General features: G+C 46.3%; 1 protein-coding gene across 2 annotated transcripts; it reads right to left on the reverse strand.

Moving 5' to 3' along the window:
- Hibch (3-hydroxyisobutyryl-CoA hydrolase) lies at positions 1–27,250 on the reverse strand. Of its 2 annotated transcripts, XM_089547842.1 has the most exons (11): positions 26,963–27,250; positions 26,154–26,193; positions 24,980–25,123; positions 20,884–21,052; positions 18,857–18,909; positions 17,039–17,117; positions 15,112–15,257; positions 13,718–13,804; positions 9,808–9,963; positions 7,013–7,151; positions 1–562 (listed from the first exon to the last, which is right to left on the reverse strand). In XM_089547842.1, exons 1-11 carry the CDS (start codon positions 27,010–27,012, stop codon positions 444–446), a joined length of 1,182 nt encoding a protein of 393 aa, XP_089403968.1. In that variant the 5' UTR covers positions 27,013–27,250; the 3' UTR covers positions 1–443. The 2 variants fall into 2 exon arrangements, with proteins under 2 accessions (XP_089403968.1, XP_089403969.1); XM_089547843.1 differs by lacking the exon at positions 26,154–26,193.
- Between the last annotated feature and the right edge of the window lie 114 nt (positions 27,251–27,364).

Below are 27,364 nucleotides of genomic sequence, written 5' to 3' on the forward strand. Positions count from 1 at the left end.
GTTTTATGCGCTAGTCTTTTAATTAACGACGACACACCAATTAGCCCAGCTTTCCGCCTTGATTCCAACCAACACCCTGCCGTCAATCCTCGCGCGCACGCACACAGCCGCTTTTTTCTCTTATTCGGGTAACAAAAAAGAAGGGGTAAAACGTGCACCGTGCTTTTCCGACTGCCGGCCCCAAAGCTAGAAAAATACCGAAGCCAAGGTCGGCACACTGCATGAGGCTCTCCTCAACGAGACTCGAACGCGACAATTGGCTCCTCCTGGGACTTCCCGCTCCTCAAAGCCGCGACCCCTTCCCCAGGGGAGTGGGGGGAGGGGGCGGCCACAGCTCGACAGAAGCAGCTTGGCATATGAACAGCGAGCTGGATGTAGACAGCAGCAGAGGAGCCAGGGCTGGAGGAGGGCAGAGAAGAAGGGAAGAGGGGTCTGAGAGCTGCTCAGAGCCTCAGCTCCTTGTCCGAAGGCAGTGGCTCGAAGTAGGCGCTGACTCGCTCATCAGTGACTTCCTCCAGGGTAGCCGGATTCCACTTTGGACTCCCCGTGCGGTCGATGAGCACTGCAAAGTACCGCGTGGAAAGGTTATGCTTACTCGTTGTGTCTCAGTAACCGACTCGCAAAACAAGTTAAGCCTTCATATTGTGGACCAGCGCAAAACGGACAAGGGACCAAGGTAAGATAACACGACACGGGCGCTGTCCAGCAACTGAATTTTGGTCCCTTGTCTGTTTTTGCGCTGGCCCACAATATGAATTACTTCCAACTCGCCCAGCAAAACGTATTGTTAAAGTTAAGCCTGTTTGTGAAGTGTGTGCCCAAGTGGTCACAGTAAACCACATTTTCACTTCACGTAGACAACTCGACAAACTGAGAAAAAAGCATTTCACAGTACTTCACAGCAAATGCATTCCTTTTTAAGCCTCAACTTGCTCTTAGGAGAAAACAAGTTGTTAGGCTTAGTTTGGTTTGGTTTATGGGGGCTCAATGTCCCAAGGCGACTTGGGCTATGAGGGATGCTGTAGTGAAGGGCTCCGGAAGCTTCGACCACCTGGAGTTCTTTAACGTGCACTGACATCGCACAGCACATGGGCCTCTAGCACTTCATCTCCATTGAAATTCGGCCGCCATAACCGGGATTCAACCTGCGTCTTTCAGACGAGTTGTTAGGCACCTAATAGCAGGAAATGAGCTAGCCTTTCAAAAAATAGCAGTCCATTAGCACAAAAGGCAGCTTTTTCAACTGCGTGTTTGGCGCATGACAGCCTTAACTGCTTATGGGCCATGAAAGCCAACACAACAGAAACAGTTCACTATGCATACACACCACCGAAGAGAGGGGCCACACTTGTGCTCAGCAAAGCCTGCAGTGGACAAATGCCCTCCTTCTTAACCACAAACTAGATTTCAAGCACGCTCTAGGCTGAATTTAGAATCCTAAACAACTACACTTGGTGACAGCTTTCTTTAGCAATGAAAGGAAAGGTACAGGGGCAGAGCCTCTAACCTGAACAACTCGTAAATCAATGGCATTTTTTCAGTGACCCTCTTAACACTCAAAATGCACATTTACGCTAGAAATAGTATGCCTTAAGGGTACACTGATGACATTTCCATCTAATTGTTGGTCTCATTGAAAATTGATTCCCTGCTGTTTCTGGCTATGCTGACATTTGTCCGGCAGCGAAAGACGTATTTATCCACTTGGAAATTGGATTTAAAGATCTTTCTGCCAGTCAATTCAAACTGTTGACGTCTTTACCGAAAAGGATGAGATGCCAACATTTTGAAGTGAACTGCAGTGTGGTGTAGCCTCTGTGATCTGTGGCCAAAAATCTTTGTTGACTCAGGCATTTTACTTGTGAAATTGCCCATAGATGTCAACACCCGTCTTTCGTTTTTTTTTTGTACTTTCTGTCACAAAAGCTCTGTTTTCGATGACAGTGGTCTCTTTGTGATTAGAACGCGGCACTCAGTCAATAAAAACCAACTTCTATTTGTCCACAGTGTCCTTTTAAACAAGTGTTGCCAATACACAATGTTTTAAGAGGAAGTAAACAACTGCAGCCAGAAACTATGTTCGCTGCATACGCAGAGAAGGCATATTCCGGCTCTGTATCGTTTGCTGTGTTGCCAAGAAAAGTTGTTGCAGAATACAGACCAGTCCACCGCGTGGGACAGTTTTAGCGCAACAACTGTGAGAAGTGTTCAGCCAGCGATATTTCTTGATGGCCACTGACAGCCAAGGAGGTCCCATTACAGTCTCTGACTTCAGGACCTCCTTCTGCATGATATGCTGTACTTTTAAAATGTATCAGCAAAATAGAGACTGATTATGTTATTTCCCTCAGTGCACAATGTTGTCAAAGCTGTAAAATTAGTGCAAATGCTAAAGCGTAGCACTCCGCCACCTGTCACAACTATTTTTCAAGGACTCAATGAAAGGAAAGACAACAACGTGATAAGGAGCAACAGAAAATGCTAGCTATTGCATGCGCTCGTGTAGCATTACGTGAGCATCCTTTCTTCTTTCAGCTCTCTACTTTGCACCGACGACAAACTGCTTTTTGGGAATTGATCTAGCAAGCAACAGTAGGCCTAGCAGCCTTGGGAACATTCACTGGCCATCTGTGTATGTGCTAACTGATGGCTCAGTTAGCCACCCACTTGTTAGAAGGACAATGAGGAAAAGAGAAGCCAGGTTACACTACCATTAATTTGGAAATGTTAAGCTCAGAGTCCTTTCTGGTGTAGATGCCCTAAGTTTGAATAAAGTGGAGGGCAAACTTTTCACTAATTTTCTCAGCAACAACAGTGTCTTTGCTGTCGGAGAAACATCAACACACCCAGCAACACTCAGAAAATGTATTGTTACTGAGAACAAAAAAACCGATAGAGTCGTCCTAAGTGTTCATCCCTTCAATGACCAACACCCTAGAGACCCCTTCACACTCAAATTAACGTTACAAATGGAGTTAGCACACAACTGATATGAGTGCTGGAAGTTATCCGATTTTGCAGGCTCAAAACACAAGTTGCTAAAACTAATTTTTTTCCTGATGATTATTAACACTAGTAATATTTATGTAGGATTGTGATTAATTAGTAAGACCATGATATATCAAACATGAATGTAACGGGTTATTGGCTACATTGAACTCTTGCAAAACATTTTAACAAAAACAAATGCAATTTTTACTTTTTACGTTGAACATGGCCGGACATAAAATGTATACGTATGCTGAACCGCCATCACCAAGCAGTGGCCGCTCCAATGGCAAGTGGGAGGCTTCACCACACTACGTTAGAGGCTGGTCACTCAAACGTTCACCTTGCACATGCCAGAACTGCCATGGAATATGTGGCGCCAAGAAGGGCTGGTAGCCAGGCAATCGGCCAACATTCGCACCTGTTGCAGCAGTTGACAGCGCCCTAAAAGCAGCGCGGTCTACTGTTGAAGCCTAGCAGTAACCATCCTGCAGTACCACTGTCGAACTCATGTCGGCTGTCACAGAACTGATGTAAACAGCTGCAGCTATCATTGTGTGCCTATTCCCGCGCGGCACTCTTGTTATGTGGGGAAGCCACCCTCACCGGCCTTCGGTCTGCCACCATGTGCTAGCGGCACTGTGCAGAGAAGCCAACCCGGGTATCATTTGGCACTCTGTCTATCGCGGCCTCCAGGTGCGGCTTCCGGTTTGCTGTGCTAGACAGCATCACGCATGTTTCTTAACTATTTCCTCTTAAATGACAGTGAGACTGCGGAGGATGACGCTGTGTTTATGCAAAGCTTATTTTGTTCTCATATGGACTCAAACTCCCTGCCTTGCGTTATAATCATGCAAATATGGTACTTGTACAGGGCTTAGACGAAATAAGAAAAATGAGATTAACCAGGCAAAAATAAATGATTAGTACTCAAGAGGGTGATCAGAGCATGATGGAAGGTATTTAAAATAATCTTTCTAAACCAACACTATGTGTTCAGAAAGTAGACAAATTACTAGATGCGATCTTCAGAGCCATGCCACCGCCAACAACTGATATAGTAAAAGATTTTTTGACGCTTCGAGTGAGTTTACTACACAAGGCTTCTACTGTACCAAACTATTTCACAATTTTTTACCTGCTCGCTATAACGAAGTTAGACTGAAAAAAAAAAAATCTGAAAAGCAGGCACATTAAGGCCCAAACTCTGAAAGCTTCCTTTCCTTCGAAGTCTTCCTAACCTTACGTGAGGCCTCCTTTCCGCGAATGTTCGATGGAGGAAGCACTCAGAAAGCTCTTCTCTCCTCTCCTCAAGTAAAGAACGCATGCCGCGTGTCTGGGTCCGAGGGTTCCTTCACATCGGCCAATAGGACGCCAAGTAGGAAGTTGCATTCCCGCGGCAACAAACATGGCGGTGCCCTTTGAAGCTGTACCCCTCGATTCGGTCTGAATTCGTCGTTGTTACTGCGTTTTTCAGTGTGTTTACTGGCCATAAATGGGGCATTGGACTTTCGCTTCGTCCCATCTTGCCTCTGAGGAAAGTACGAGTGACAAATTCGCCTAATATTTTTATTTATATTGACGATTCTGCACCTTTTGGCTTAAGAGGACCGTCGGTTTGCTGACAGAAATGGTTTCTGTCCTAACAACCAGATGGCGCCACTAGGTTGAACTGGGCGGAAAACTCGCCCACCAGATGCAAAGGGAGTAGCCACATAATCGTCAATTGTCATGCCATTGCGTCGCTGTTTGCACAAGCTGAACTAAAAGTGGGAATTTGAGAAATGACGTAACGTCCCGCAAAATACCTGTGTTTAGCATACGTAAGCATGCATACGTTTACGGTACATTTACAGCATCAATTTATGCTGTTTTCTAACCATATCTCTGTACGCCACGAGCGGCGAGGTGTGAATGAGGCAACAACTGGGCAGCGGCGGATTTCGCTTGCTCCCGCCGCCAAATGCCCAAGCGTGACCGAGCTGCACCGGTGCGGAATCTGAATGCAAATTCTTCCTCCGAGTGCCCTTCCACTGGATGCACAGCGTCGCGAAGCGACCGAGCTGTCGGAGGATACAAGTACACTTCATCGAATGCATGTTCACAAGTACGGTTAAAAAATTGCGTGCAGTCACCCGCGTAGCGGTCACTCCACGCTGCCATTTTTTCCTGACTGCTCAACTGCGCTCAAGCCAGGCTCGCGTCCTTGTTTCGCGTCTCGCCGCCCGCGCCAGTGTGCAAAGTCACCTGTGGCAGTAAAGATGTGAAGCGCTCCTCTAGCGCATGGAGGCAGTCTTAACTCTGAGGATGCACCAAGGACGACCTTACTTAGGGCTCCTCAGTAAGAAAGCTTTCAGAGTGACATGAGGGGGCCTCACTGCAGTGAAGGCTTCCTTACTGAGGTAAGGAAGCTGTCAGAGTTCGGGGGCAAGGCCACACCTTAGGCACAGGCTAACAACCTCTATGCTTAGAAAGCACCCTCCCAGATTCCTATATACTGTTTAAAACGCTTCGAGCTCACAGCAAGAGTAGGCCACAGAAGCTTGATCAATGCAGGTGGTTAAAAAAATTCAGTGAGGCACTTTGTTGACCTAAAGTGCGGTGAGGCGAAAGCCTTAAGCGCGGCGTTGCTACTTGTGTCACTGATGTTTGGTTACGATGTTAAGCTCTACGAGTGGAACGCGATAACGTCTTGCAACGCTGCCAGGGAGTCCACAGAACGCCACCACCCATTCGGATCTATGCCTTGCTCGTCGGTAATTTGGTTTTTGATGAAAGGAAATGTATCAGTCTGGCATACCTCGATGGACACCTGAACCTCGCTGCTGTAACGGGAAGGGAGGAAGATGGGAGTGAACGAAGACACCATATTCACTAGACGCTCCTCTGTTCATTCCAAACCATCCAGCTGGCATGGCGGAGTGGTAGCGTGCTCGTCTTGCACTCCGGAGACCCTGGTTCGATTCCCCAACTCGGCCAATCGTACTCAGTTTTATTTATTTATCTCGTCTGACTAGAAAGGTTAATTAGACTAATTTGTAAATTAACTAATTAACTAAACACAGTCCCTCTTAATTGGAGCATCACTATACCATCCCTTTAATTGGTTGCATGGTTACTAGCCAAAGTACAATTGGCCCCGTTTGAAACGCGCGCACTGTGACATCACGACCGTTTCGACCAACTGAAAAGCGTGACATTTCTGTCGACAACTGCTGCTTACAACGATGAGGCATTAAAGGCTTTCGCCTTAAAAAAGGAAGAAGTTACTGGTCAGTTCTGTGCCCTTCCATCAACCCTTTCTCCCGATGGCTTAGTTAAGGGGGGACATGGGTCTTAGATCATTTTTTTTTATTTACAGACCAAATGCAATGAAACTGCACAGACTTATTCAGTTTTTTCTGCTGATTTCAAATATGCAATTTGTTTATTTCTAGGCCAATTAGTTCCTGAGATATTAATATATATCATGCCATTGTCTGCTGAAACAATAGAAAAGAAATGGGCCACCAGAAATTTAATTTTAATGTGTGGGTAGATACTACAATGTGTGAGGAATGCAACGCTGGAAGCAGTTTTCAGTTTTTTGTCCGTGTGGACAAATGGGCTTAATAGTTAGTTTCATGTGTGTCATGTTTTCTGGCACTGTATGTCTGGTCAACTCACTTGAAAACTAACTATTAAGCCCATTTGTTCACACGGACAAAAAACTGAAAACTGCTTCCAGGGTTGCATTCCTCACACATTGTAGTATCTACCCACACATTAAAATTAAATTTCTGGTGGCCCATTTCTTTTCTATTGTTTCAGCAGACAATGGCATGATATATATTAATATCTCAGGAACTAATTGGTTTAGAACTAAACAAATTGCATATTTGAAATCAGCAGAAAAAACTCAATAAGTCTGTGTAGTTTCATTGCATTTGGTCTGTAAATAAAAAAAAATGCTCTAAGACGCATGTCCCCCCTTAAAGCAAACCAATCGCGCTCAGCACGGGCAAGCACTCATGCTCCCACGCACCTGATCGGACGCCCTCGTAAAAGTCCGAGTCCTGCATGAAGCGCTGTGACAGGCGGAACTCCATCTTCAGGGCATCCTGCAGAGTCAGCCGGATGCCTTCCTCCAGTTCACGGAAGGTGATCTTCAGCGACAGCGGCGACTGCAGGAACCGAGGAAGTGAGTCGTTACAAATGTCACCACGACTCAGATGACAGGAATAACACAAGCACGTGTTATTCCCACACAAGCGGCACAAGCACTGAGCCGCCGCGGTGGCTCAGTGGCTATGGTGTTCGGCTGCTGGCCCAAAAGACGCGGGTTCGATCCCGGCCGCGGCGGCTAGAATTTCTTTGGAGGAGAAATTCTAGAGGCCCGTGTACTGTGCGATGTCAGTGCACGTTAAAGAACCCCAGGTGGTCGAAATTTCCGAAGCCCTCCACTACGGCGTCTCTCATAGCCTTAGTCGCTTTGAGACGTTAAACCCCACAAAACCAAAACAAAACACAAGCACGTGTCTGCACATAACAATGTTAGCGCCTGACACAGTAGTGTATATTTTCGGTTGGTTTATGGTTTGGTTTATGGGGGTTTAACGTCCCAAAGCAACTCGGGCTTTGAGGGACACCGTAGTGGAGGGCTCCGGAAATTTCGACCACCTGGGGTTCCTTAACGTGCACTGACATCGCACACTACACGGACCTCTAGAATTTCGCCACCATCGAAATCCAGCTGCCGCAGCCGGGATCAAACCCACGCCTTTCGGGCCAGCAGCCGAGCATCATAACCACTGAGCCATCGCGGCAGGTTCCACCTCGGATATGCTGAACTTTAGTGCGTAAACCTCGGATATAACAAAACGAACGTTCGGCTGCTAACGCATTAAAACGATCCATCGAGGATCACCATTTTAGGCAACGAGCCCTTGACTTCTAGAGAAAAAAATATGATCAATAAAATTCATCCGACTGATCGTTTAAGCACACTCATTTGCACTCCCTAGAGCAAGGCCCTGAAGGCTGCTAGCTCTCAAATGGAAGCCACTCCTAGTAGCCCTAAAATATATTCCCCAGATCTTTCAAGCTCTTGCTCTGCCTCAAAGCCTCAAGCTTTTAATGGAGTTCTGCGAGCTTATTCCAGCCAGATTGATCCACTGAACCACGTCCATTCTGGGATGGGTTTATTTTTCGACCAACAGCATTCTTTTTTAAAGACACACTGAAGTGGCACAAAACGCAGCTGAACCAGCAAAGTGAACTGGTGCATTATTTGCGTTGCCCTTTGCTTGCGCACATCCCTAAAGTGAGTCTACTCCATGGCCACAACAAGCTAGGCAACTGTATTTTTGCTCTCATAACAATCCACCCCATGTTTCCGACTGGGGCCCCTACACTACGTCAGCCTGCACATCAGATGTTCCCAACAACGCAATGGCTGACAGCCACTGCTGTGAGCAAAAACTGTTTATCCCAGAATTTGGAACTTCTTAGAGAACCCGACTCTGCACTGTGCAACGGCCACCAACGCAAGGATCCAACTCGCATCTGGTATAACTACATTTCATCATCATCATCAGCCTGACTACGCCCACTGCAGGGCAAAGGCCTCTCCCATGTCTCTCCATTTAACCCTATCCTGTGCCAGCTGTGGCCACCTTATCCTAGCAAACTTCCTAACCTCATTTGGCCATCCAACTTTTTGCCACTACTTGCCGTGCTTCCCTCCCTTGAAATCCAGTTTGCTACCTTTGACAACCATTGCTTATATTGCCTCCGCATTACATGACCTGCCCATTTCTCCTTGGTTTTGACGAAGATCTCATCAATTCTGTTTGTTCCCTAACCTAACTTTTTGTCACCCCCTTCTGCACTTCCCTTTCTCTAGGAATCCAGTTTGTTACCCTTAAGGACCATCGGTTATCTTGCCTTTTTGCATTACACGCCCTGCCTTTTTCTCCTTGATTTCGACGAGGATGTCATTAAATGTTCGTTCACTGACCTACTCTGTTCTCCTCCTGTCTCTTAAAGGTGCACTGAAGAGCGCGGGAACTCGATCTACACGTTCCGAGGATTCTTAGAAACTTCGACTTATCGCCCTGTGTGGCCGATTTCTCTAATTAAATTGAATTAACGTCCGGCTCCCACCTTTATTTTTGAATTCTCCCTTGTACGGTGGGCGGAGTCGACCAACGCATGGAGTGCCTTTCAGCCAGCTGCGTGGAGACTTTTCTTTCACTTTGTTTTGTTTTTTAGATTTCCGCGAATAAATAGTTTCATTCGCAGATAATATAGCCGCAAAATAAGCCCGCAGAAGTAAAAATACGCGCGGACTGTTTGCTTCTGCGGATTACTACGTATTACTCCGCCGATGGCAGAGCGGCAAGCCGCCACGGGACTGGGTGAAAGGCACTCCCCGCGTCGGTCGATTCCGCCCACCGTATGAGGGAGAATTAAAAAAAAAAGGCGGGAGCCGGACATTAATTCGATTTAATTAGGGAAATCGGCCACACAGGTCAATAAATCGATGTTTCTAAGAATGCTCAGAACGTGTGGATTGAGTTCCCGCGGCAAAAAGACGAGTTCAGATTCCTCTTCAGTGCACCTTTAATGTCACACCTACCATTTTCCTTCCCACAGATCATTGCATTATCCTGAATTTAAGGCAAATTATACTCATTGAGTATGCCACCCGAACCACGCAAGATTTTTTTGAGAAAGCTCTGAAAGCTGGCAGCAGTAGTTTCCTCACTCTACTCTTCGGATGTGCGAGGGAGGAACCAGATGGAACCAAGGGAAAGCGCACAGGATAAAAAAGCCCACCATTCGACTCAGTATGGTGAGCTGCTCCTTGGCCCAGTCCGAGTTGTCCTTCTTGAGGTTCTCGATGATCCGCTCCACACTGGGCGCATCAAAGGCTGCGTTGATGCGGCCCATGTACTTCTTGAGGATGAACTCCTTTCGGAAGTCAGCTTCACACTGAAACAAGGGGCAGCGGCAAAGCCGTTCCATCGCTCTGTGTGCAACTTTTCTTCTCTGCCAACACTGCTAAATGCAGATACGCTCTGAACTAACTACCTATACCGTATTTTCCGGTGTACAAGACACACCCTTGTATAAGACGCACCCGCCATACATGCAGAATGTCATTGAAAAAATTGGCATATAAGACACACCCGTGTATAAGACGCACCCCAATTTACCCAGCTAGGCTAGTGAGGCTTAATTAAACATGCTTATGCGACCATCGCAAAATGCACCGTACGTGTGAGAAGTTCTTAAGCAACGCTAAGTGATCGAAAAAGGCAACACTCACGCCATACCAGCCCACGTTTTAGCACAAAAGAAAAAAAAGCGAAAGAACTCTCTTTATGTCCATAACAATTTATTTTTACATAAAACCTTCAAAGTCTTCATCTTCGGATGCGCTATCGAAAAGGCAACGCGCCTGAAGCATTCTCTTCGCACTACGTACTTGCAAAGGGTGACTAAAAAAAAACATCGGCTTCTCTTGGCTTGTCTTGACAATAGCGAGAAGCGCGACTGTCGCCATCTTTTGGCATTTGACATTGCATTTGCTTGGGGCCTCCGAAACGGCCGCGTGTTTAAGATTCCGGAAGTGATCAACCCCGCCGTTTCATGATAAAGTTCACCTACAAAAGTTGCGCACGGTGGTCTCCGTATTGAAGTATTAACCACGTTACAACCGTGTTATTGGTAGTAATATTTTTTCGGTGAAGAAAGCTTGAACATGAACCTGAGTAATTTCTGAACTCGCAAAAAAAAAAACGAAAAATTCGCATATAAGACGCACCCTTGTATAGGACGCACCAGCAAGATTTTTGAAAAAAAAACCGCGTCTTATACACCGGAAAATACGGTACATACCTTCAAGCAATTCGCAACAACGCATTACACGTTACTACACTTACTCACGCATTCCTTGACACATCATACAGGCCGAAAAATGCAAACCCTAAGCCGCAAAAGAAGACATAACACACAAATGCCTTCACTTGATTCTATTGCAGCTCAGCAGATAAACTCTGCAGCGTTGCCGATGTCACGCCTTAGTGCGGTAATTTATTGAATAGCGAAGCAACAACTGCATTCGTGGAAACGAAAGCTCAGTTTACTGGAAACGTTAGCTCCACCCACATTACCACACAATGCGCATGTCTTCTTCTCCTACCCCTGGCTCTTAATCTAAACCTCCCTCACCGAATGTGCTTGCTGCTTCAAAGCAAGCTTCAAGGGACCACAAATTGCGCACAGTGCCACACTCCAGAGACTATTGGACACCTTCTTTGCGAGTGCCCGAATTATACTGCTGAAAGAAGAACATTGGAGGCGACCATGAAACCACTGGACTCTCGCCCTCTCTCTGAGGAAACTCTTCTGGGCGCCAGGACGAGACGTTCTGATTGGTGGCGTGTGATAAAGGCCCTGCTCAACTTTTTGTGTGACACAGGCCTGGATACTCATCTGTGACTGCCTGTGCATAACCTACATGGTTAATGACATGTGTCGGTGTTTGTGTTGCAGACACCAGTTCTATGTGTGTCTACTAACCGCGATGCGAGTGCCAGCCAGTGTGGTGTGTGTGTGTAGACATCACCCGTGAAACTCATTGTATTATGCCATCATCAGCCTTCATTCGCACTTTCCTTTTCCTCCCCTTCCCTTTCCCCTGTGTGGAGCAGCAGGCCAGGGCTATGCCACCACCGGCCGACCTCATTAAAATTCCTTTCTCTCTCTGATGACTTCACTGCTTTGCACTGTGTTATTCACACACCAATCTAAGAAAGGATCGCTCCAGGACATGAAGAACCTCATTAAATTGCGCTCCAAGAGTTGCTACTTCTAAAAAAAATTTACAAAGCAGAGTGAAACAGCTGGTCACAAGACCATTACTGTACTGTGTGAGTTGCCATGGATGCTTGGCGCCCTTGCTGGCCTCTCTCTACCGCAACATCTCAATTAAGGGGGGATGAGGGGATCGAAGGCAACTTTTCTATTTTTTGACTTAGAGTGATGAAATTTGGCAGACTGGCTTAAAACAGCATCAAACAATCAGATATAAAGTTTCACAATGACAGCTCCAGTACATTCCCTTTTATCATTGCTCATATGTTGTCCCCATGTTGCTTGCCTTGTGGAAAGCCTAGCATGACAAAAAAACAGGCTACAGGTCTGTAAATGCTTTTAGTATTTACTAAGAAGTGTGGTGTAAATCAAGACTCTCCTAATTTTTTTTTAATTTCTCTGCTCTTTTTTACAAAGGACACAATATGCACCTTCTTTTATGTTTAGAATGTATCATGCTCTAATTACCATGTAATAAAAACAGGCGAGCCTAAATGGTAAGTAGAACAGAAAACTGGGCGAGTTGGTGAAGGTTCAACATTATGTACAGCGCGAAAAACTAAGACAGGGGAAGAAACACGCAAACAAACAAGCGCTGACTATCAACTGAAAATTTTATTAGGAAACTCGTGGTTATAAAGGCTTCAACCCTGCACGCGCAGGCGCACAAAGCCTGAAACAACAAAACAACAAAAACAGCAAAACCGAAACAGCAAACCAAACCACACGTGTGCATTAGCCTCATTGCACTGCCGCAGTACCATCAATATAATCCAGTTCTACCTGGTGTAACGCCACCGAAGGTTTTGCAACGCATGGAATGCGCGATGTGGCGATCAGATACGCCAACAGATACGTGCCGTGCAACATGGGCGTTGTGTACAGAATACCCGTATCATGTGGGAAAATTTATTATGGGCAGACTGGAAGGTGCCTCAACGTTCGCCTGAGAGAACACGAGAGGTCGCTGGGGACGTCTGCCGCTTCTTCTAATCTCGCTCTGCACTGCCGTGACTGCAGTAAGGAAAATGACAGCGTGTGTACTCCTGACTTGGGGCGTGCTGACGTTGTGTTCAGGCACAGGGATCAGAAGTGCCGGGAAATAGTAGAGGCGTATCTGATCGCCACATCGCGCATTCCATGCGTTGCAAAACCTTCGGTGGCGTTACACCAGGTAGAACTGGATTATATTGATGGTACTGCGGCAGTGCAATGAGGCTAATGCACACGTGTGGTTTGGTTTGCTGTTTCGGTTTTGCTGTTTTTGTTGTTTTGTTGTTTCAGGCTTTGTGCGCCTGCGCGTGCAGGGTTGAAGCCTTTATAACCACGAGTTTCCTAATAAAATTTTCAGTTGATAGTCAGCGCTTGTTTGTTTGCGTGTTTCTTCCCCTGTCTTAGTTTTTCGCGCTGTACATAATGCTAAATGGTAAATCTGAGACTGTCAGACCACACTTCAGTGGTCACAATAAAACAAAGGGGATAAAAATCCATGCAACCATTGCTGTGCTACACTTTCCACGAGCAAAGTATTAAGCTCAAAACAAACTTTCGAGAAGACAAGCCTGAAAGTTCTAAGCTAGCACACACTGCCTGTGTGTGGATGCCGACAAATGTATATTTATTTGGAGCGCTTAATTAAAGCTTATTTTGGGGTGAAATATTTCAGTACAACACAAAAACAGTGTTGGAGATGGTAAAAAGTGTACTTTTCAAAAATCGACTTTTTTTCGCAATTTTTGCGATCTCATCCCCACATCCCCCCCTTAAATCCGCATATCGAATATCACCGAAGAAGATGTAAAACATGCCTACCAACCGATCCGTACACACATTACGCTGGGGTCCACAGCTGTCTGCCACTGCTCACCTGATCCTGATGCTTGACGAGAATCTTGTCAATGTCCGAGATGGATGGTGTGGTCAGCCGCATGAGGTCACCTTCAATGTGCTCCATCTGCATAGGCATCGAAGAAAACGGTGGAGCTATTTGAGTCTCGATCCACCGCTGGTATGCAGAGGTGAGGAACGGCACTGGCACACGTGCCATTCATGCCCATAGCGCAACGCACCTCCAGGCACACAAAAGTCATTGCCCCGGTTTGTTAAAACACGTGGTATGAGGCAGTAAAGATTCTACAAGGACCATTTAAAAAGCTACCAAGCAGGACTTCACTCAGTGTCTATGTTCTTGCATTCAGAATGTGCAGAAATGCACTCTGTGACAACTTTTCTTGGCAATGAATGGAAGGCCACAGGTTCACAGCATCTGTAACTGTGTCATTCTGCCAAATAGTTCAACCGCATGACGGCGTGCCTGGCGTGTTCCTCTCTCCATGGTACCTTCACTCCGGTGCTCCGGCAACTGGCGCCATCTATGGAAGCTTCTTGTAACTAGGCCTGCCTAGGAAATTTGTTATCAAGAAAACTGTTCTTCCTTGGCTTTCTAAAGGCAGTTGTGTTAGAAGTATGCCTTAAACAACGAATGTTGACAATATAATATGTTTCAGGAGAAATCTAATAACTGTAAGAAGGGACATTCCACTGCATAGAAAGGGCAAGTTTAGATTCTGCACCTTCCGCTGCATTGCCAGAAAAAGTTGCCGCGGAGTATAATGGTCTCCACACCTAATGCCTACGCATTTCATTCTTAGCACACTCTTCAAGCAGAGGAGTGCCTTCAACAAGACCGTGCGAAGAACTTCCAGGTTCCTAAACACAACTTGTAATGACATGCATGACGCAACTGTAAAAGACATGGTGGTAAGATCGCGGCCCTATTCACTGTGGCAGCAATCACCTGATTGGCTCCACTTAGTTGCGTTCCCTTGACTGACAACATACAAAAGGCTGTCATAATTAAGCATATCCTCATGCAAACCAGTCCAAGCTTCCCCGTTTTGGGACTGTTTTAATTTCCCATGATGAAGCTGAGGAGAACATGGTAAGTATCTTCAGCAAAACACGAAATGTAAACATGCAACCAGGGTTTTCCGCTTCCTCTTCCCAGGTGCTGTTTTTAATGCTCAAAGTGAAAGCCACGAGAACAATAACACCACACTGTTCATGCAGCAAAAGATGCAACGCCGCTAACTTACGTCTCTTCAGGCAGGAGGAGAGCACACGTGAAAAAAACGGGCGGCACTTTGAACGGAGAGCCTTCAATCACCGCATGGCACACGAGATGAGCTTGCGATTAGAACAGTCCAGAGACAGGGTGCAAGCGTACCGGTGAAAGGAAATCTGAAAACACCGCACTCTCACCCTCGAGGACGAAGAGAAATGTGTCGCAATGCGGCCCTTGAGGACATCCCAACCAATGAGACGCTGCCCTGTCAAGCCAAGGTAGATACCCAGCCTCCCTGGCAGACGGGGTAGCACGTAACTTCCTCCAACATCGGGGAAAAAACCTGCATGGCATTGTTGAACATTTCGAGGGTGGTGCAAGGAAACACGCGTGGCGCTGGTTTCCGAACGCACATTCACCGGACTTGCCACAGGGATCTGCTTTGACTTATAGAAGTGTTCAGTTGGCCACGAAACGCCAGCATGAACACGTCATTCAATCTATGAGGCAGAAGTGTTTTACCCCCGTTAAACGACCACCTCAAAGGCAGGCGCTTGCAAACCGGGTCTTTTAAGGCGGAGGCCTTTAATGCCTCATCGTTGTCGACAGAAGGTTGTCAGCAGAGGTGCCACGCTTTTCGGTCGGTCGAAGTGGTTATGACGTCAGAGTGTGCGGATTCAAAGTCACGAGGTAACCCACGTTTGCCTGACGCCCACTTTTGAAGCAGACGACAACTAATAAAAAATAGTTGTCATCCGTTCCGACAGGGGGGCGTAAGACGTACGTGGGTGGCCACATTACATACCTCATTACTGCGAACAGAGCCATGAATACAACCGAACTCATCGAAGCAGAGAGAGAGTCGTGCTAAAGAAGCAGTTAAAGTTGGCAGTCAAAGTATGTAGTTGTAATGGGTAGTCAAATAAAGCACTAGTACAGCACAAACAGTCTCGCAGTCAATGCCAAACAGTGCGCCAGGAAAGGCTTTCTCGCCTTGCAGCACTTAGAGAGCCAAAGTGCCTCCTGAATATTTTTGTTCGGAGGCACACAGTAAGCACCTACATAGCATAGGTGCCGCACCGCTGCTGCGAAGGTGGGGGGTCTGGGAATTTTAAAGGCTAAAGGGGCACCCTTCAAGACACTCGGTTATTTTTAGCAGAAAAATTCTGCAATTTATACACACAAATTCACTTCATTCTCGCAGGCAGCCCCTTTTGTGAATGCAAATATAGTACCCCGAACACTTCTGGACTACACAAAGTGGGACTTACTTTGTCCGAAAACATTTTCAAAAAAGTGTTGCCATGAACACTGGCATAAATATGTGACAATCTTGTCATAATCCAGACTGTATGTGGTAACTTGCTACCAGAAATACCACTGAGCATCAAGTTTCCAGGGTTTCAGTAGGCAAGCAATGAAGACGTGAGCAGAAGTAAAGGTATCCTAGTGGATGTTGAGCTCATGAGTGAGATGACAACTAAGTGGGGAGAGAAAAGTCATTTCCCAGGAGGCTCTTTAAAGGGTACCTGCAGCACTTTCTTGCTAATTTCGAGATATTCAAGGATTCAAATCTATGTAGGCTGTAGGTAAAGCATGCCAAGTGTTTTTGCACTAGCATTTACAATAGTGACGTAATCGACGATTGAATTTTGCGCTTCTCCTCAATGCACTGAAGGAGCGAAGGGAAATTCAGCGGGACGTCACGGAAGGTATCATTTCAAATTACCGCTGTCGTCAGCCTCACCCTGCCCTGACTCGTTAAACGCTGCCAAACTACTCTTGGCAGGGTTTGCCTTCGGTGGCATTGGTTTTCTTCCTTCAAAGCGGGCGTTTGTGCATTGAAAATGCACCGATACCTTCGATGACATCATCATGCGCCCCTCACTTGACGTTGTGCGCTGCGGAGAAGCTTGAAGGGCGTCCGGAATTTAAAAGGCGATTACTTCACTATCTCAAGTGCTAGCCCAAAAAGCCTTCACATGCTTTACCTGCAAGTTTCCCACATTCGACTCTCTTAAGCTCGCTGATTCCTAAAACCTATGCAGTTCCCCTTTAATCCCACCCAACTTCGGGGTGGCAGCGGGTTGTGCCCAAACGAAAGTGTCAGGCGACCAGACTCACCAATCGCTGTCTCTGGCATGGCAAACACTGTCCGTTCGGTCGCCACACGGAAAGTCCCGTGAACTGAGAGCCCTACACCCTGGGAAGAAAAAAAAAACGAAGACGCGTTAGGACACAGTAGGTTCTACTTATTTTCCTGGCTGGCAGCAGCGTATGACATAACCTCTACGTTCAGTTTCACCAAGCCCAAGTTGTCGAAACAAGGTTAGCCAGACGTCATTTTCACACGGATTAGTCTGGTAGCATTACAGTATCAGTGATGTGATTGAGCCCAGTCGCTCTGGGGTACCTTTTGGAGTGGAAAAATGAGTTTGTAGACAGTGCGTGTGTGTATCTTCGTGTTCTAAGGTACATTACATGCACATAAATGCATGCACGTTTACATGACATACATGTAGAGTAGACTGATTTTAATCGGAATTCTCTTATTTCAAGCCAACTCTTTCGTCCTGTCAACATCAAGTCCATTAGAGGTTCCTTACAGCCTCTTATCAGTTCGAAATATGGACAGCCAACTGGACGCATGTGTGCCAAGGGAAGGCCAAGTACTTTCAGAGCTGGGCTATTCTAGACAAAGTTACCGCTCCTTTGGAATCATGTGGGGCGGGTGTCATAAAATGAATGAGATGCGTCAATTAGTATGATGGCTAATTAACATTCTGACAATTAACTCTGTAACAGTAGCAGTTACGAATTTTGTTGTAATAGGTCAGTGGTGCATCCAATGTCAAAAATGCATCTGTCCTTTGCACTATGACACAAGACTCTCCTGACACATGACACAGGCACTCAGCATCCAAACCGGTGCACATAGCTTTGCCCATGACCATTTCATGCATCTGGATGGCTGAAAATTTTTGCGTCAAAAGCAGTTACATTTTATCCACATCATACAGCTGATACTGCATGCATTTTTCACAGCTTTGGTTTAGTGATACAGACCTGCATTCCACCATGGAATCTACAGCATCAGCTGTAAGAGTTTAATTACATAGAGAAATAATGTAATTTACCTCCACTAACTTCAATCACTGGATGCTACCTGCCACTATTGTCAGGTGGCAATGTGGAGAGTGGAAAATCCTCCTCTCCATATTTAGGGGGCAGGAGAGAGAGGGCAAGAGTGCAGAGAAAAAGCAGGTGGTGCCGTGGGATTAACCTGAATGGCTTAACCAAAGCTAAAACCCATTTTGCTAACTGACGTAGGCGGCCTCCTTTCAGACAAATATTTTTTAACAGCAAATGCGAATAACAGATTAGCAGAGTATCTTAAAAACCAACCTTTTTTTATTCAAACATCATCATCAGCCTGACTAAGCCCACTACAGGGCAAAGTCCTCTCCCATGTCTCTCCAATTAACCCTGTCCTTTGCCAGTTGCAGCCAGTTGCAGCCACCGTATCCCCGCAAACTTCTTAATCTCATCCGCCCACCTAACTTTCTGCCGCCCCCTGCTACGCTTGCCTTCTCTCGGAATCCACACCGTTACCCTTAAGGACCACCGGTTATCTTGACTTTGCATTACATGCCCTGCCCAAGCACACTTCTTCCTCTTGATTTCGACTAGGAGGCCATTAAGAAAAAAAAAGTAATACTTTTATTGTCAAAAATGTATAAAATATCCATTGACGCTCGAAATGATAACATTAATTTACTTGGCCACAAGACGAATTGCTATCGCAGTTATACACACAAAGATTTTAGCTAACCAACTAACCAAAATAATTGTGATATCATTAACTGTCATTGTTTAATAATGAAATGAGCAAAAAAATGGTTTTCATTTCGAAATGAAAGCCGCAGACAAAAGCACACTTACTCCGCCCATCGTGACGCCATCCAGAAGAGCAACATAGGGGACCGTCAGGCTAGCTGCAAAATCAGACAGGGATGCCGCTTAGGGGCGGGCATTCACTTTGCGCACCGCAAAGACCCGACACACAGCTTCCCTAGAAGTAATGCACTACAAGTGCAGTGCACTTCAAAGCATGCTTGCTCTCTGCTTTCACACGAAGTGCAGTGAGGCAATACAGCTGTTCTCCATCAACATATTTACTAATTCACTAAGATTTTTCACCTCTTTCAAGCTGTCAATCCCGTCTGAGACAGATATTCACTTCCTTGTCAAGACCAACAAAGCAGCGTTAACACAACACACTGTACAAACAAGGCTTCACATTCCGGCCCTCAGCAAACGGGTTCTTCTGACAGGCATGAACGACTAGGTTGCCGTTGCATGAAAGCCTGCGCATACTCAGGTTTGGTTTATGGGTTTGAACGTCCCAAAGCAACTCGGGCTATGAGGGACGCCGTAGTGAAGGGCTCTGGAAATTTCGACCACCTGGGGTTCTTCAACGTGCACTGACATCGCACAGTACACGGACCTCTAGAATTTCGCCTCCATCAAAATTCGGCCGCCGCGGCCGGGATCGAACCCGCGTCTTTCGGGTCAGCAGCCGAGCGCCATAACCACTGAGTCACCGCGGCAGCTAACTGCACATACTTCCACTTCAACAATTATTCAGTGTAAAATGATTCAGCCGCCGCGGTGGCTCAGTGGTTATGGTGCTGGGCTGCTGACCCGAAAGACGCGGGTTTGATCCCGGCCGCGGCGGTTGAATTTCGATGGAGGCGAAATTCCAGAGGCCCGTGTACTGTGCGATGTGAGTGCACGTTAAAGATATCCGCAGGTGGTCAAAATTTCCGGAGCCCTCCACAACGGCGTCTCTCATAGCCTCAGTCGCTTTGGGACGTTAAACCCCATAAACCAAACCAACCAAACCTGTAAAATGATGCATAATTATGTAGAAGCTAACTATAATCATCAGACTCATAATGACATCGTTACTGATCAGCTTATAAATACTAATCCTACTAGGTTTCAACAGCGGAAATTTTGTCTAAAGTGCGCACTAATTATGAAAAATTTATTCTTGTTTGCCGGCATATCCTAATGGAATTATTTACCATGAGAAATTCATTGCACTAAATTAATCGCATAAAATTCATTGCATTAAAGTACATTTAATCGACCTTCTGCATCGCTGTCATGCTTAAACAGTAACAAGCCATGTTTAAAGTTCTATTTTGTCTGCATTATGTACAGCCCCCGTCAAAAGTATACAGCCCAAGGGGTTTCCTTACGGGGCCTGCAGCACGCCTAGTTATGCATCCTAAGCGACCGTAATCTCTCGAATCACAAATGGCTTCGAGTCCTCAATCCTGCCAAGCTTTGGACTGCTAGATGCGCTAGGGAGCTGCGCAAAACAGTTTCGAAGCAAAGCCGTTGGGCTGTATACTTTTGACGGGGACTGTACCTAAGTTAACACTGTATGTATTTTTGTTCTTTTTAATTGGCACATTTTATTTTTAGCATGACCTTTTTTTGTAGGTTGAATTCTTATACTAATTAGTTGATATACTGCTTCCCCCTGTTTCGGATTTTACCCCATTTACTTTGTTCTAGGAGGTACTCCTGGTACACCCATCAGTCGCGTGCTATGCTTTCTCCTCCTGTACTAATTTTATTGTATTCACTATTAATGCATTCATTAATGAATAAACTTGAACTAAAGCATGACAGCAACACTTTTAAAGTATCAAGCATGCAAACACACTCAGCACCTATGCAACAAACATCTGGCACACGTGATTCAAGTGGGAGGTGGCGTCTCATGTTTCCTTTCACATAGTGGAAAACATTTGTGGCACCGTGGAAGACAAACTGACGTGTCGACCTTTATGTGGCCTTGTGTCAGAATAGGGCTACAGTTCTTTCCCCCCCCCCCCCCCCCTTTTATGCGTCACAATATCCACGGACACCCCTTACAAGGAGTGCGTCCTCACCAATGAGGTTGTTGAGCCGGTACTCCTCGCGGAAGAAAGCATCCCTGAGCTTCGAGTCTTGGCCTTGCGTGAGGGCGATGGCCTTGACATCACCACCAGCACAGAAGGCCTTGGATCCCGGTGCAGCTTTGATGATCACCATCTTCATCTCTGGGTCCGTGTCCCATTTCTGCAGCACACGGAAGAAAAAGCGGAAGAGCCAACAACTGAAACGTGCGATGACGTTACGGTAAAATTCAGGGGGGCACTTTGTTGACCTAAAGTGCGGTGAGGCGAAAGCCTTAAGCGCAGAGTTGCTGCTTGAGTCACTGACGTGTAAGGTTAAGATGTTAAGCTTCGCCTCTAAGAGTGGAACGCGACAGCGTCTTGCAACGCTGCCAGGGAGTCCATAGAACACCATCGCCCGTTCCGCTCTACGCCTTGCTCGTCGGTAAATTGGTTTTTGAGGAAGGGAAATGTATCTGTCTCTCATATCTCGGTGGACACCTAAACCTCGCAGTAACGGGAAGGGAGGAAGATGGGAGTGAGCGAAGACACTGTGTTCGCTAGACGCGCCTTTGTTCATCCCAAACCATCGAGCTGGCATGGCGGAGTGGTTAGCATGCTGGTCTTGCACTCCGGAGACCGGGGTTCGATTCCAGAGTTCGACCAATTTCCTACTCTGTTTTATTTATTTATCTGGCCTGACTAGAAAGGTTAGTTAGACTCGGAGACCGGGGTTCGATTCCCAAGCTCGACCAATTTCCTACTCTGTTTTATTTATTTATCTGGCCTGACTAGAAAGGTTAATTAGACTAATTGGGTAATTAAGCAATTAACTAAACTCAGTCCCACTTACCTGGAGCATCACTATACGGTCCCTTTAATTGGTTGCATCACTACTAGCAACTAAGGTTTGAAATTCGCGCACTGTGACGTCACGACCGTTTTGACCAATTGAAAAGCATGACATATCTGTCGACAACTCCTGCTTACAACGATGAAACATTAAAGGCTTCCGCCTTAAAATGCCGCGAGCATTACCACATCTTAAACACAAGCAGAACACTGCACACGCCACCACTTACGCCATCTGTGGGGCCAGCTTGAACATCGGGACACAGGGAGACACACAGAACCCATTGCTGACTGTCGGCTTTAATCAGAGTCGACACTCAGCACGCAATGACATCAAATAGGCCTAGGCCGAAAGAATGCCATTCTGCGTCACCTACGGCCAATTTACAAGTGCTACGCACTGCAGGTGACAACAGCAACGGTGGGAAATAGGGCCTCCTCAAGTACTTGACTGAACCAGAAATGCCTACAGCCACAGCAGCAAGGACAGCCAGGCTACTGCAGCTTTTTTAAACCCGCAATAAATTATTTACAATGTGTCCACAGTCTGCAAAACCACCTTCGTTGTGGTGGCTACATGGAAGGCACCAACATCTACACTGAAAATGCGTTGGGCACAGAGCTGTTTGAGTCAAAGTCCTTTTGACTTGTACGTTAGAGGAATTTGTCACGGCAACTACATCCATCACAGTGACAGCATCCCCTACTTTGGTGGACTGTTTCAATATATTGTAACAGACTTGCCACAGTCGCAATGGCACAGCAGAGAAGATTGCACAAAATGCCATAGGCCCACTCTGTCCTCTTCTGCTCCGTGGCATTACTCCCTCGTTAGAAGCGGTAGCCCGATGCAGGCAACGAACAGAAGGTGGGGAGTGGAGAGCGTACAGTTAGGCTGGCAACACAGTGGGTTGCAGCCTGTCAAGATAAGGTTTCATGCGGACCACATGGACAGCCTCAGTCGGATGGCGCCGCCGTGATAGGATCTCTGACCCCACTGTACAACTACCTAGGTGACGTCACTAAGACGGCGAACTATCTCGTATGAACCGAAGTAGCTTCTCGGAGATCCCGCGACGACGTACAGGTGTCCATACCTACACAGAATCGCCCGGTTCATACCGAATGTCTCGGCGTCGGAGGTTATAGCGACTAGCGTCGAGGTGTTGAATTCGGCACTGTGTGAGCTGGTGGGCTTCTTCAGACCTCAGGGCGAATGTGTCAACATCAGCATAGGTGTCGTCATCTTCGCCAGGACCAGTGGGTATTATGGTGTCCAGCATAGTACTGACACGACGTCCGTAGACCAACGGAAAGAGGGTAAGATGGGTCGTCTCCTGCTCTGCCGTACTGTAGGCAAAGATTGCATACGAGAGAACTTCATCCCACGTGTGATGTTCAACATTGACATACATAGAAAGCATGCCTGAGAGCGTTCGGTTGAGGAGTCCAGTCAGTTTGTTTGTTTGCGGATGATACGCCATAGTCTTCCTATGACTGGTGTGAGTAAACTCAAAGAGAGCCCGCATTAAGTCAGCCGTAAAGACGGTGCCATTGTCTGTGATGCATCAATGGTGCACCATGACACAAAACTATGGATGTTACAAAAACTTCGCCACTCCGGTCGCAGCAGCACGGGCCAGCGGCACTGTCTCTGGGTATAGCATCAAGTAGTCTGTCACCACAACAATCCATATGTTCCCCGATGAAGACACTGGGAATGGGCCCAGCAAGTCCACGCCCACTTGTCGGAATGGTGCTGCAGGCAGCGGTATGGGTTGGAGAAGCCCTGCACGTTTCACAGGTGGCGTTTTTCACCGCTGGCAGTTGCGCCCCGTCTTCCCATAGTGTTGGACTGAAGACAGCAACTTGGGCCAGTAGTACTTTGCACGGATGGGTGGGAATGTTCGGGTGACACCTAAGATTTCTGGATGGAGTTCGGATAGCACAACCACAAGGAAGGTTTCCTTGTTATGTGTAAAGTTCCTCTTCTACAGGACGTGATCTCGGAGGCTGTATGAGCATAAACCGCGGATGAAAGCCTGTGGAACAGCGACGTCAAGGCCCTCGAGATGCTCGATGAGAAAGCGCAACTCAGGGTGAGCTCGTTGACGCTGGTCCATGTCAGACAACGTGACAACAGCAAAAAAACAGGATGATGTCCTCAGTGTACGCAGGGGCAGCGTCAACAGGTGCATGTGACAAACAGTCGGCATCGTTGTGCTTACGACCGGACTTGTAGACAACTGTTATGTCGTAGACAGCTGTCATAAAGATATACAGGGCATGGTCCCTCTAGTGAAGTCATTAAGCACTTCAGAACAGCAGCCACGTAGATGCTGCTGCCTGGCTGCAGAAAATTAATCCTTCTATACTACTTGTTTTTATCTTCTATCATTGCAAGACTGTGGACCCCTAATTAACTGAACAAAAAGAAGTGGCCACATGCGAAAGGCAGCGAACCAACTAGCTCATCGAGTCGATCTGTGCAGTGAGCTAGGTTTATCTGGCTTGCAGATTTTAAAAGCAATCGATATGAGTAAACGTATATGTTGACTTGCACAGGCTTTCTTTAAACTGATATTCAAATAGCATTTGTTCACCAGCCCGGCATCCAATTAAAACAGCATATAGTGGGACGGATATGCACAGTCGCCTGCCACAGCCCTTGAGAAAAAAAAAAGTATAACAATACCTTAAGATGGTTTGGTTTATTGGGGTTTAACGTCCCAAAGCGACTAAGGCTATGAGAGACGCCGTAGTGGAGGGCTCCGGAAATTTCGACCACCTGGGGTTCTTTAACGTGCACTGACATCGCACAGTACACGGGCCTCTAGAATTTCTCCTCCAAAGAAATTCTAGCCGCTGCGGCCGGGATCGACCGCCGCGTCTTTTGGGTTAGCAGCCGAGCACCATAACCACTGAGCCACCGCGGCGGCCCAATACCTTAAGAGGAAGTTTGCTCTATGCAGTGTGTCCCTACAATCTTTACTGAGAGTGTGCAAATATGGCCTTCACAGACCTTGCTTTCATTGTTACATGATGGGATGACTGTACATCGCTCTGGACAGTCCTACAACATTCTGTAATTATTATAGTTAACTACAACATTCTGTAGTTATTCTGAGAACAAGTTGTTCTTCCGCATTTCAGCACAACGCTGCCTCTGCAAATATTTGTATAAGAAGATATGGTTTTACCAGGAGCTTAAGAGAATAACGAACTGAAGAGGGGAGAAAGAAAAGTGAAGAAAGATTACCTTCAGCACAGGATAGATCTGGCGAATCATTTCCAGGGAGAGTGCATTGAGAGCCTTGGGCCGGTTCAGGGTGATGACGCCTTTGTTGCCGACTTTCTCCATCAGCACATCACTCGACTCAGGTGCCTCTGTAGACATTGCCCTCTGGGGGACAAAGCATATTACTTTAAAGTGGGAACGTGGATTAGAAATCCCCAAAAATGGCCAAGATAATTATTTTTTTTACAACTGCTGTATTCGCTTGCATGTCTCTTTTTTTTTAACGCTGCCCCGAAGTTTTGTTGCTGAAATTGACCAGGGAGTACTCTAAAAAAAATTGTTTTGTTAACTGCGGCGGCTGTGTGTTGCGAAGAAGTGCTCAAACAATAGCCATTTTTCTCCGTTATGGCTTGTAGATTCTCACCTCGTGGAGCGGACTACTTCACGACTGTTTCATCTATTTTGACTTAGTTTGTGTCGTTGCACTTCTAGGACCACAGTGCAGGTCCAGACATTTTTTTTTTTTTTAAATTAGTGAATTTTCAATTTCTCGTAAGAATCTTTTATTCACTGCAGATATGCCAACGCGCGTTGCTTCGCAAAAATTAGAAACCAAAATTTATGCTTCGCAAAAAAAAAATTCCAAGAATGTCTTGACCTGTACCACATCAGTAAGAACGCAATGAAAGTATATTAGAAAACAATTTTCTGGACATATACCAGCAAATTTTTGTGAGTAGCCATAAAATGATTCCTAATATGCTAAAGAAACTTAATTTTATGTAAATACAACAAGAAATAAAAAAACTTCCTGAAAATCGCATCTCCCTTTTGCATCTAATAGGTAAAAAGGCTGCAGCACCAAAAGCATGCATGCACTGATAGCGACAGCAGCACCATTGATGAGTGCATGCCAGTGACGTGATGCAAACAGTGCTCTAAACGATCAGAAAACAATCACATGACCACTGTGAGAACTAAAATTATGAAAATTCAGTTACATTTTTCTTTTTCACCAATAAAATAAATACTTCTGAAAAGTTTTGCAGCAGTACAAGCAGAAAGAAAAGTGCTGAGTTGGCTGCAGGCAGACATGTCCTGCAAAATCTAATGCGCTAAAGTTACAAGAACCCTAATTAAAAGGCAATGCACGAGAGACTGAAAATAATAATTGGGAAAATGACAATGAACGTACCACGAGGTGCGCCTGTAAACTCACTGGACCCCTCACACACCTGGAACAAGAACAGGCGCCATGTAACTATACCTGTTCAACACGTGACTATACGAGAAGCAGCTGACGCTACACCGCTGAATAAAATTGCAAGGAGCTATGAATATTGTAAACGCTTCCGTCTCGGCACCATGAAGCGCTAAAAGAAATGACGAGCATAATGCAAACAGCAGCACAATTCCCGACGACGTCGTTGCTTTGTTACCGGTTGAAACCGGGCATACGTGGTGAGGGCTCCAGTTCATCCGAGTATCATGTTGCACATATCGCGCGATGCACCTACCCTACCTTACCCTTGAATAATCTACGCATGCCTCATCTTCAAGGAAACGGAGGAAAAGTACGCAGCGCCAACGGGTTAGGTGTTCCCGGTGTTCTTGGATAACATGTACATTTTTTGCTGGATCTTGACGTGCGGATGGGGTATACATGCGCTAGCTAGGACGCGCCGAGCGCTGCAGAGGTCAATCGCCCTTTGTTTTTTTAAAGAGCGAACTTGCACCTTTACGCTGTGCGAACTATTTTTCAGACGACGCACAGTTACTCGACTACTGGCCGAGTGTTTCTGGACCCTTCTACCGAGCCCCGAAGGCTTAAACTCGGGTGCGGCGTGAAAGTCGACGCGTATGTGCGACGAAGTGCAGCTGAAAGCAAGCACGTGAAACTAAGTTGCCAAAACAGCACGAGCTGCTTAAGTTCGTTGACACGCCGCGTTCCTTTCATTGCCGGCTAGCAGCGACCCGATGAGAAGGACAAAAGCTCGTGTTTACCTTCTAGCGAAACCCAAAACAGTCGTCCGCATCACCTTCGGGATCGTCATCTTGCAAGTTCCGCTCGCGAGCTTTCCCTCTGCTGCAGAAGTGAGCCGAAGCTTTCAGAAGACTTCACGTCGCAAAGAAATCGTCGTGTCGGCTCCTCGTTAACTGAACTGGCTCTCTATTTTCTTGCACCAGCTACAATCACGCCCATATGAGTATTATTTACAAATAAAACCACATACAAACTACATAACCTTTCCAACACCACTCGCCAGTTCAACTTGCGGGACGCTGCTAGCGAGGCTAGTGCGGGATGTCCAGTTTCGGATTGTGATTATTGTTCTTACTATAATATTCTAGGCACTATAGTTCTTACAAATAAAAGGAATGTATTCGTCTGCTTAACTTTTGTAT

This window comes from Amblyomma mixtum, chromosome 6 (genome assembly GCF_055824585.1).
Source record: "Amblyomma mixtum isolate Tamu chromosome 6, ASM5582458v1, whole genome shotgun sequence".
NCBI lineage: Eukaryota > Metazoa > Arthropoda > Arachnida > Ixodida > Ixodidae > Amblyomma > Amblyomma mixtum.